This window comes from Phalacrocorax carbo, chromosome 17 (genome assembly GCF_963921805.1).
Source record: "Phalacrocorax carbo chromosome 17, bPhaCar2.1, whole genome shotgun sequence".
In the NCBI taxonomy this organism is placed as follows: Eukaryota; Metazoa; Chordata; class Aves; order Suliformes; family Phalacrocoracidae; genus Phalacrocorax; species Phalacrocorax carbo.
In genome coordinates, this window is record NC_087529.1 from 13,470,519 (window position 1) to 13,480,927 (window position 10,409).

The 10,409-nt window shown below is 61.6% G+C and overlaps 2 protein-coding genes across 3 annotated transcripts; both read right to left on the reverse strand.

Annotated features, from left to right (window-relative positions):
• Nucleotides 1–580: 580 nt before the first annotated feature.
• NSUN5 (NOP2/Sun RNA methyltransferase 5) lies at nucleotides 581–4,055 on the reverse strand. Of its 2 annotated transcripts, none has more exons than XM_064468033.1 (10): nucleotides 3,909–4,055; nucleotides 3,540–3,650; nucleotides 3,289–3,463; nucleotides 3,101–3,209; nucleotides 2,690–2,828; nucleotides 2,143–2,258; nucleotides 1,544–1,722; nucleotides 1,256–1,460; nucleotides 1,029–1,181; nucleotides 581–808 (listed from the first exon to the last, which is right to left on the reverse strand). In XM_064468033.1, exons 1-10 carry the CDS (start codon nucleotides 3,999–4,001, stop codon nucleotides 703–705), a joined length of 1,386 nt encoding a protein of 461 aa, XP_064324103.1. In that variant the 5' UTR covers nucleotides 4,002–4,055; the 3' UTR covers nucleotides 581–702. The 2 variants fall into 2 exon arrangements, with proteins under 2 accessions (XP_064324103.1, XP_064324102.1); XM_064468032.1 differs by having other exon boundaries at nucleotides 3,540–3,662; nucleotides 3,909–4,054.
• Nucleotides 4,056–4,436: 381 nt separating this feature from the next.
• TRIM50 (tripartite motif containing 50) lies at nucleotides 4,437–10,294 on the reverse strand. Its single transcript, XM_009513187.2, has 7 exons — nucleotides 10,048–10,294; nucleotides 8,526–8,952; nucleotides 7,523–7,618; nucleotides 6,463–6,693; nucleotides 6,106–6,128; nucleotides 5,699–5,823; nucleotides 4,437–5,389 (listed from the first exon to the last, which is right to left on the reverse strand). The coding sequence occupies exons 2-7, from the start codon at nucleotides 8,928–8,930 to the stop codon at nucleotides 4,782–4,784; spliced, it is 1,488 nt and encodes a 495-aa protein (XP_009511482.2). The 5' UTR covers nucleotides 8,931–8,952; nucleotides 10,048–10,294; the 3' UTR covers nucleotides 4,437–4,781.
• Nucleotides 10,295–10,409: the final 115 nt, after the last annotated feature.

Below are 10,409 nucleotides of genomic sequence, written 5' to 3' on the forward strand. Positions count from 1 at the left end.
TTGATTCCTGGGCCTGAGCAGGGCCAGGCATTGCTGGTACATGGCACTGCTTTACAGCACCCTCTGGCTTATGGGTCCTTGCTCCCCCGTTGGAAGGCAGGGGCCTGGACAGGGTCAATAGTTATTATTTCACTCTTCCCCCTCCCACCCACCCCCCCCCCACTTTGCCACTGCTATGAGCAATGGCAATTTCAGGGCAAGGCTGCACAAACATGCTGGAAGAGCCAGTGATGAGAGAGGAAATGTCAGCTCTCCCTCATCACTACAGTCAAAGGCTTTTCTGAAACCACGCATCAGGCTGGGGTAAGGGGGTTTTTATGGGGCGGCACATGCTAAAGTCACACCGTTAATGCGGCTGGAGCACTCCAGCCCTGCAGGGTGCAGAAGCGAGGGTTGTGGTGTTAGCAGACTTCCCAAGGCTGCCCCAGCCCAGGGCTGCCTTTGGGGACAAACCTCCTGCTGGGGGCAGGCTGCAAGAGTCCGCCATAGGCAGGCAGCTCCCCCTCCCTGGCAGTAGGTGGCCCTGGGGGTTGGCACTCGCGTCGGGGGGAGCAGGGTGATAACAGAATTCCACCACAGCTGCAGCTGGCACAAAGCTTTACTTGTGTTCAGCAGCCCCGCTGCTCTTCAGGCAGCAGTGGCCAGGAAGGCGCATTCCCTGCCAGTCCAGTTGGGCACCATGCAGTCCCAAAAAATGTTATTTCACTCCTTAATGCGCTGCTTTTTCCTCTTCCTGCTCTTGGGGGCTGCTCCTGGCTCCAATCTTTCTCTGTGCTGCAGGTTGTCCTCAGCTGCCACAGGTAGGGAGCTGTGGGCGAGAGCCAACAGCCTGAGCCATGCACACGTGGCCCTGCTCACCACAGCTCCTGCCCTCTCCTACAGCCAGAGCCCTCCACCTTCCCTCCTCCTCACATCAGGAGGGGAACACCTTCGTGCAGGTGCACCAGCAGCCCTGAGCCTGGCCATGGCCCCCCCCCCGAGCTGCTGGAAGCCTGCAGACCCCCCCCCCGCCCAGGCCCTCCTCTCACCTGGGGGCTGCAGGCGCTTCCTCGTGCCGCTCCAGGACAGCCACGAAGAAGCCATGGGTGAGCGTGTCTGCAGGAGAGGCTCGGAGGCAGCTCTCTGCCCCAGGGAAGGCAGCGAGTCCTCGGCAGGGCCAGGAGGGGAAGGCATTCACCAGCCTGCAGCAGCAGACAGGAGTCAGGGCTGAGCCCCGCAGCACCCCACACTGTGTCCCGCCCCACGCCTGGCGCACCTGAAGGATGAGCCCTGCTCCTGCAGCACAGCATGCACTACATCCTCATTTTCCTCCCGGTGTAGCGAACAGGTGGAATAGACCAGGCGCTGGAGAGCTGGGAAGCTCAGGGCATGGCTCAGGATCTTGCGCTGGAAGCCGGCCAGCGCCTGCAGCCGCTCGGCGCTCGGGGCAGCCTCCTCCCTCGGAACCCGGCTCACCATCCCTGTGGTTAGAGCTGCTGTCGCCTGGGGGCCCGCGCGGCCCAAGCCCAGCCCAGGTGGGGGCGGCAGCAGCCCCGTGCGTTACCTGAGCCGCTGCAGGATGGGTCGAGGAGCATGTAGGTCACTTTGCTGTACTTGGGGTCTTTGGGATTCACGGTCAGGAAGTCCTGCTGGGCCAGCTGGAAGCTGGTGACTCCAGCCCGCATCAGCATGGTGTTCATGGTGGCCAGGCGCTTGGTGTCCACATCAAAGGCGAAGATCTGGCTGAAGGCAGAACCCAGCACCCAAGAGAGGTATGAACATCCCACCCAGCCCCAGGAACGGTGCTGGCAGCAGCAGGCTGCCCCAGTAGCCCCAAACACCCACTATTTGCCAGGTGGGCAGAGCTTGGGGGCTGCTCCCCTGGGGCAAGGGTACTGAGCAAGGATGGTGTCAGGCAGAAAGAGCAGGGTCGGTGCTGGGAAGTGAACCCGTACGTGGCTTCATGGCCTCTCAGGCACTTCCAATGGCTCAGCACCATCAGATCCACCAGCCCACCTAGGGAGAAGCGGGCATCAGCCTGAGCTAGCAGGGCAGGGTGACTGCAGCTCTTCCTGCTACCTTCTCTTTGTGCTCTCTGTGGGCTCAAGTGCACCAGGGTCACCTGCACCCCTTCCCTCCCTCAGCACACACACCTGCACTCACCCCTTGTTCTGCAAGATGGCAGCCAGGTGGCTGGTCTTGTTCCCAGGGGCAGCGCAGGCATCGATGACATGGGAGCCAGCAGCAGGGCTGAGGAGGAAGGCAGGGAGGCAGCTGGCCTGCAGGAGGGCAAACCCCATGAAAGGCACAGGCAGCACGCACCCCCTGGCCCTCCTCGGGGCACAGCTGATGCTGTGTGCTGCAGGCAGCCACAGCAACACAAGCAAAACAAGCCCACCACCGCCATCCACCAGCCGAAGCCCCTGCACAGCTCGCAGCCCCGCGCTCCTCCCATCCGCTGCTCCCCAGATCCTACAGGGCATTTTTACAGCTCAGTTCAGAGCAATTCATCCCGTACCCACAGGCTATGGAAGCAAAGCCACAGGGGAACCCCACAGCTGCAGGCTGCATTCACAGTTTCCACTTAGACTTCAAGCGCTGCAGCAAAGCTGGTCCAAGCCCAGCCCCTGGCATGGTGGAAAGGGCCGACCCTCAACCCATGTCAGGGGTTTTCTCGCCCCTGCAGCCTCCTGCTCCCCAGCTCCCCCACCTTGTCCTGCAGGATTATGTGTCCTGAAGTATACAGCAGGTTGTCATGGAAGTCCATCTGCGGAGGGAAAGCCAGCAGCTCCGGGAGATGAAGATCCGACAAGAACTTCTTCCCAGAGAGGGCCCTCAGTTCCTCCACACTGTCCATGAGGAGGATGAACACACAGTCCTGCTTCACTGTGCCCATGCTTGAGCCCAGGGCGAGGCCCCCCTTCGCTCCCCGCCTCCTCCCCACCTCGGCACCAGGCAGCACCCAGAGAGGCAGGAATTAAGAGGGGAAAGTGACAAAGACCCCAGCCTGGACACCACAAACACCAGGACCAACGACCCTTCAGCCCACAGGGCCTTGTCCTAAGCCATTGCTGCTCACTGATGTCCCAGATAAAGTGGGATGGCAGGAAGAAACACTCACCTGGCTGCCTTGCCCAGGTAGGAATATCCCTGGCGCTTGAAAAAGTCAATCACATCATCTACACAAGTCTTCAGGGTGTTGACTCGGATGTAGCGCGGTACCTGGGAGGCTGGGGGAGCCAACAGGGTCAGATGCAGCGCACCACTGCCACCAGCACAGGGAGACAGCCCGGCCCCGAGCCCACTCACCGCCGGGGCTTGCTGCCTGCGTCGGGGCCAGGAGGTCCTCGTTGCGGCTCACCTTCTGCTGCACCTTCAGGCGGGCCAGCTCTGCCTCCAGCCGAGGCCGGTGCCGCCGCGCCAGCGCCTTCCAGCGGCCCCCGCACTTCAGGCCCTTGCCAAAGAGCAGGTCGTACACCAGCACCTGCGGGAACGCAGGTGAGCCCGGCCTCACCGCCCCGAGCCCCGCCGCCATGGGGCCGCCTCAGCCCCCCCCTCACCTTCGCCAGCTGCGGCGGCAGCTTCTTCTCGGCCTGCAGCAGCGCGGCGCCGGCCAGCAGCTTCTCCAGCACCGGGGAGTAGCGGAGGGTCTCGGCCACGAGGGCGTACAGCTGCCGGACATGCTGCGGGGCGGTCAGGGGCTGCCCGGGGACAGGGCCCGAGCCCGCCACCCTGCCTCCGGCCTGCGCTGACTAGGGCCTAACACCCCTCGGGCTTAAACCGCCCCCCCCCGGGCCTGTCCTGCCTGGGGCCTAAGCCCTCCCCTCAGGCCCAACTCCCCACCTCGGGCCTAACCGACCCCCTCCGGCCTGCGCTGCCTGTGCCCTCACCGCGCCCCCCCCCCCGGGCCGGCCCCGCGCCCCCCGCACCGGGAAGCGGCTGTTGTACACCAGAGTCTTGATGCCGCCATCGCCGCGCTCCAGCCCTTCCAGGACGGCGGCAGCCGCGCTGTAGAGCGCCATGTCCGCCCCCGTCGGCCACGTGCGGCGCCGCCGCCGTCACTTCCGGCGGTGGGACATCCGGGCCGGCGCGCGGCGCGGCGGGGCGGGGCGGGGCGGGGCCTGGCGGGAGGCGGGTGACCGGGGCGCCTTACGCGCAGCCGGGAGCACTGAGTCTCTGCGCCCCGCGCGCCCGCAGCTGGGGCGGGCCGGCCGTGAGGGCTGGGGTCGGTCCCGGGCTGTCACCGCCAGGGCCGTCGGCGCCCCCCGGCCGGGGGCGGAGCCCCGCCGCGCACGGCTCCCGCTCCCGGCCCCGGCGGCGCCCTCCCGCGGCGGTCGGGCCTCGGCTGCCCGGCGCACGCTGCGTTTTGGGTGCCGGAGCCCCGCGGCCGCCCGCCCTGCTCTGGCTGCGGTTGGGTTCCCCGGGGCCGGGAGCGGCGGGGGCCAGCAGCCAGCCTGCCTAACGCAAACTCTTTATTCAGAAGAAAGACGTGCCACAAAGACCCCCAGACAGACGCTCACGGCTCGTGCGGTTCAGGCAGGCGCTCCTTTCCATAGGGAGGCCTTCGCAGGCAGGCCTTTGGGTCAGGCTCCGAGATCAGGGATGGGGATTCAGAGGCCAAGGCTCACGTTTTATGCTCCTAGAGGAGAGGGGAAGGAGCGTCCTGTGCTGCTAAAGGTTACTGTGCAGTACCACCGCTTCCACGGGAGGACAACCCTGTGTGCAGCCCCGTTGGCCTCCACTGCAGGCCCTCGGGACTCAGCCACAGCCCTCCCAGCCACGGCCTCACCCCGCTGGCCGGGCTACGGCTTGGTGGCCTCCTCCGGGGCAGGGTGGTTGTACGGCGCCGTCGGGTGCCGGCTCGCGGCAGGCGTGGGCAGGATGATGGGGGGGGAGTAGGGCCCTCGCTCCGGCCAGCACAGGTCCACGATGGGGTAGAGCTGGCCCTGGAACTCCGCCTGGAAGGTGTAGATGGGGCTGAGCTCGTCGGGGTTGTCAGCGTTGTAGAAGGTCAGCTCGCCCTTCTCGTAGTGTAGGTAAATGCCAATGCGCTGGGGCCGGGTGGTCAGCGGCAGCACGGCCCGCGGGGTGCTGAAGGCCTCGTAGACCTTCCCTTCCTTCAGGCCAATGAGCCACACGCCGTTCTCGGGAGACTTGCTGAGCTTCCCTTTGCGGCTGACTGTGCCCTTGATGATGCCCACGCGCCAGTGGTTCCTGGTGCCCACAATCACCTCCCAGTAGTGCTGGCCACAGGAGAAGCCCTTGCAGGTGAGGATGCAGTTGCTGGAGTTGAAACGCTTGGGGTTGCTGTCCCGGCGCTGGTAGAGCCCGCACTGCACCACTGTGTCGCCCTTGAAGAGCTCCAGCAGGGGATGTGCCGTCACTGGGTCCAGCTTCAGCGTCTCTGGAGCTAGAAGGAAAGCACACAGGCTCCAGGCACGCTAGCAGGCAGGGGCCCAGCTCCAGGTGACCCGGGGGGCTGGCACAGCCAGGCAAGCTGGCACTGCTGAACTTTAAGCAGCTGGAGTGTTACGCCAGAGCAGGCTGCTACTAGCACAAGTTACGGCCAGCTGCTGCTCCGGGAGCTCTCCTGGGGGCAAGTAGTGCATGAGCAGAGAGCAAGGCAGAGGCCGGGGCAGCGCGATGCTGGCAGGGCAGCCTGTCCCACGTGCCAGTGAGCCAGGGCAGCCGGTGCGCTGCCAGCAGGGCCGGTCAGTACCTGGCAGGACACGGCGGTGCAGGCGCTTCCACACAGTCATCTTGATGTCGTCTTGGTGGAAACATGGCTTGAAGGACACGGGGCTAAAGATGCCATCGCTAGGGTGCAGGCTGGGGAGCTCTGACCTGGAAAGACACAGGCAGCCATACACAGGTGACAGGGACAATGTGTGACCTCTTCTCACCTGGCTGCCATGTATGATGGAGCCGCTGGTGTCTTGCCAGCTGCCTTTGCCCTCTTCTGTGGCTGAGTGCATGGCTCTGGCCGTGGCTGTCCATCACAGCAGCCACGTCTCTGCTAGGCTGCCCCAGCAATGCTGAGGTACCCGCTGGCCTGGGACCTGAGCCCTGGTGCAGAGCCACTGCCATCCCCATGGATGCTGTTTGCTGCTGGTGCCCAGCGCTCACCTGAACTGGGAGGAGCCGTATTTCTGGAAAACACAAGAAAAGGAGAGAGTTGGTGGTGGGAGCTTGACAGAACAGCAGCTCCTTTGCATTGTCACGGCTGTGCACATCTGTGCCCTGGGCTGGAGAGGACAGGGCTCTCCTTTTCTGGGAGAGCTAAAGGCATCACCTCTTGTGGCAGGCAGGTCTCTCCTCCCATTGGGGGAAGCCCTGGCTGGGCAGAGGGCAACTCCACCTCACTTGTCATGGTATCCCAGCTATGCGTGGTGAGGTCAGGGCAGGACTCTGGGCCATGAGCAGCAGGCTGAGAGCTGGAGAGCCTGGCTGACTGTCACTGCCTTTGCTAGCAAGCACACTCACCCGGATGAAATCAAGCTGGCTTTCGTTGCTGAGTGCCTCCAGAGAGCTCTGCATCTCCTTAAGCCTCTGCAGGGCGTCTGATGTCTGCTTGACCTGGGACTCAATGGAGGTGATGAGCTGGGCTGCCTTCCCCTCGATGCTCTCCAGGAAGGTGGCCTTCTCCTCATCGATGTACCTGTGCAGCTCCTGGAACTCCTTCCGGATCACCCACTTGAAGACATCTGCCTCATTCTGCCGGGAGACAGCAAGTGGCTGTTTTGTTCCAGAGGTGCCACCAGCAATGCCAGTGTGTCCCACCAAGCTGCCCTCCGCTGGCTTTCCAAATAAAGAGCAGCTCTGTACAGCAGGCTAGATACTGTTTCATCCTGCTGTCCTCAGCAGCTCACCACCATGGCACCCCTGTCTTACACCTCTCTTCCCCCAGATTTTGATTTCCTGATGTCCTGAACAGCTCCATCAGAGCCTTGAAAGAGCTGTTGGATCCCTCTGCTCCCAGGGAACAACCTGTGTCCTGGGCTAAGGGGGAGAAAGTGCAGCTCCAGTTGCATTTGGGTTGAACCCTTTTGAGGAGCTGTCCTGGGAAGCTTTAGCCTCAAAAGGGATGCCAGGAGGTCCCTTGGAGATGTCTGCTGCATGGGAAACAGACACGCAGCTAAACCGGGCATAAACTCAGTGTGAAACCAATGGCATTTCTCTGACTGGGAAGCCTGCTCCGAGTGGGGTCCTTTCCACTTGTTATCTCCCCACCTCCAAGGACATTTGGTCAAACCAGCTCTGACTGCTGCTCCTGCCAGGATGCTCGGTGGGGGTTACTTCACCCTTTCTGAAAACAGGGCTGTACCACCAGAGAGGGCTGTGTCACCCTTTCCAAAAACAGATCTATGTTTAATCCTTGAGTTTCATGAAGAACATATGCTCTGTCTGCTATCCCAGAGAAGTGGGAAGAGAAGGAGGGGGAGAGAAGGTGAGCTGGGGAGACCCAGGAGCAGAGGTTGCTCCTGGGGCTGTGTGGGACACAGAGGGCTCTGGGACATAGGCTCCCCTGGCAAATGACACTCACTGCGATGCGGCTTTTGTTGTTGATGAGCTTGCTGAAGTGTTCATCCAGGTTCCTCTTGTACTGGTGGACATCAGTCAGCAGCACAGACAGCTCCTCCTGAAAAGACAGCACCTCTGTAGGAGGGACCTCTGTGGCAGCCTCCTTAATCGCAGGCAGTGCTTGCCAGCCCGTCAAGGAGCACGTCGCCCTGAGAAGCCACATCCTCCTAAGCTTCCTCTAAGCTTTCTAGGCCCCTGCATGTCCTGCTGATCTTTACTCTCTTGATCTAGAGGATTTGGGGTTGCCAGAGGCAGGAGAGCACTCAGAGCACGGCTCCGATCTGGACACTGCTGACCAAGTACTCTTGCCAGGAGTGCCATGCCTTTGTTCCCATTCCCAGCCCTCCGTATCTCACACCCTGTGGTGGCTCCGCACTGGGCAAGCGGGTGGCAAGCAGCCACAAGCCAGCAGCAGGCTGGCAGCACCCTCCCAGTGCTGGGAGCCTGGCCAGTGCAGGAGTGTTTCTGGTGCCTCCTGCTCTTATCTCCCCGGTGCCAGGAGCCAAGGGGATGGGTGGCCCTGTGCTTTTCCATTCCTGGGGCTTTCATGTGATGCTGGGCAGGGGACGCCAGTTGTTTACTCTGCCTGGCTGGGGCTCCTGTTTCCCTGCCTCCCTGCTCTCCTATGGCATCTTGCCTCAGCCCTTATCTAGAGAATCTTTTTTATGGTATTTGGAAACAGTTTTGAAAGGCCCTGCCGACACTCCCTGACCCCCGCCTCTCTCCACTGTGGTTCAGCCACCAAAACCCTGAGCCCTCTCAGCCAGGGATGTGCTCAGCCTGAGAAACAGCTACCCCTCAGCCCAGGAATCCTGCCCTACACCTGACCGTGCCGTGGGACCATGATCCCCACGCTGGAATCATTTCCACCCTGTCCCTCAAAGGAGGGGGAACATTTGGCCAGCAAGCACTGCAGGTGCCTCAACCCCCACCCCAGGAGTCCCAGCCAGCTCTGTCTGCCAAACCTTCATCCGGCAGTACGCAGTAGAGATGGGGGTGATCTTGTGCTGGCGGTGGTTGCCGATGGTGCCACACAGCCCACAGATCACCTCTTGGTCGGCCTCACAGAAGAGGCTGAGGGGGTTGTGGTGCATTGGGCAGGACTCTGGGGTGGGGTCTGCCTCGCCCCGGCTCTGCAGCGCCTCGATGACACGGGCCAGCGTGACGTTGGGCGGCGAGGCACTGCAGTCCACGGTTTGGCGGCACACAGGGCACAGGAACTGCCCGTCCAGCTCTCCGGAGAGTGACACCACGCAGGACTTGCAGTACGAATGCCCACACTGCAGCATCAGGGGCTCCTTGAAGACCTCCAAGCAGATGGGACAGAGGAGCTGGTCCTCCAGCTCGTCGATGCTCATCCTCCGAGCCATCTTGCCACCTTCCCGTGCAGACCTGGCCACGGAAACCTACAGGCAGGTCAGTCCTGTTCCAAGAGCAAGATAAGCAGAGATGAGTGAAGATGGAGCTCAGCACCTGGGGAAGGTGAAAGAGAGAGACACCTCCACCCCCCTGGCAGCAGCGCAGACATTTGCAAGTTCATCATTAGGCTCCATACAAAGCCTGAGATGCTTGTTTCAACCCGCAATGGGTTTGGGCTCTGGAGATGTGAGACCATGCCTGGCTGTGCCTGCTGGGTCTGCCTGAGGTGTCAGAAGTCATCACCAAGCTGTTCCCACCTGGGGCCTTTGCCTGACAGGTGTGTCAGGCTGCAGCCCACCTCAGGGCAGACCTGCCTGCGTGTCTGGGCTGGAGACAGAGCCCAGAGGGATTTTCTGCTTAAAAAATTCCATTATTGACCCCGGCCCCAGGTGTCTTTGAGCTCACTGACTTGGTCATGGACATCCTCAGAAGGGCTGGTGTTAGCTGAAATGATGCATCTAAGCAAAAGCAAAATGAAATCACAAAAAGCACGTTTATTTAGGGGACAGGGAAAAACACCATGGATAAACATCCCTGAGGCTGGATTTGACAGATATCTGGGGAGCTGCAGGGCTGTGACTGCAGCTCACCCCCTTGAAACACACTGTGGTCTCTGGTCCTCACAGTGTTCCACACTCTGGGCCATCACCCCCAAGAGACATGAACTCAAGTCCCTGCCTCTCCTGCCAGCCCTGGGGCTGCATGTGGCCAGCCCATTGACCTATAAGTTTTGTGCAGCATCGCCTCCCCTGCTGTTCCCAGAACGGTGGGATATAACTGCCAAGATCCTGATCAAGTCAAAGACATGACCTGAAGTTGAAGAAAATAAACCTGAAGTCAGAGGCTCAATAATTTCCCTGGGGACGGGAGGCTGTGACCTGAGCTCGACTTTTATCATACATTGCTATAGGAGCTTGGTGAATCAAGGAAAGGTTGAACGTCTGCCTGTGACCCATCAGACACTGTAGGACTCTGTACAGGGGAACCAGCTTCAGTTGCTCCCTCTGCTCACATAGAAACACCTCCTGGAGACCCGAAAACCAGCCTCCCGCTCGCCACACCACTCACGTGCCCTGCGCTGCTTCCTCCCTGGCTGGGCTTGGGCTCCTCTTGTCCCAGTGCACCAAGTCTGATGGATGTTGCTCGGCTTCTCCTGATTGAGCTGAAGATGCCCACCCTGTCAGAGGGGTGGACAAGGCAGGTGGCAGGACCGGTGGCCCCTCAGCGGGACGGGGAGCCAAACCGCTCCCCTCCTGCAGCCTCAGCCCCGAGAGGGATGTCCCTGCTCCCTGGGGAGAGGCCAGGCAGCCTCTTGTCCCCCTATCCTGCTCTGAGGAGGGTGACACACCCCCACGAAGGGCTGCCCACCGTCCTACTGCCCAGGTATGGGCACACACATCATATGACTGCGTGGGCAGGAGACTTGATAA

Coding starts and splice junctions, on each gene's coding strand:
- TRIM50 (XM_009513187.2), bottom strand. CDS start 8,930: ATGGCTCGGAGGATGAGCATCGACGAGCTGGAGGACCAGCTCCTCTGT. Junction 7,619..8,525: donor CTGCGTACTGCCGGATGAAG/GTTTGGCAGACA, acceptor CTGTCTTTTCAG/GAGGAGCTGTCTGTGCTGCT. Junction 5,390..5,698: donor GCACCGCCGTGTCCTGCCAG/GTACTGACCGGC, acceptor CTTTCCTTCTAG/CTCCAGAGACGCTGAAGCTG.
- NSUN5 (XM_064468032.1), bottom strand. CDS start 4,001: ATGGCGCTCTACAGCGCGGCTGCCGCCGTCCTGGAAGGGCTGGAGCGC. Junction 3,663..3,908: donor TGTACAACAGCCGCTTCCCG/GTGCGGGGGGCG, acceptor ACCGCCCCGCAG/CATGTCCGGCAGCTGTACGC. Junction 1,461..1,543: donor CCCATCCTGCAGCGGCTCAG/GTAACGCACGGG, acceptor CTCTAACCACAG/GGATGGTGAGCCGGGTTCCG.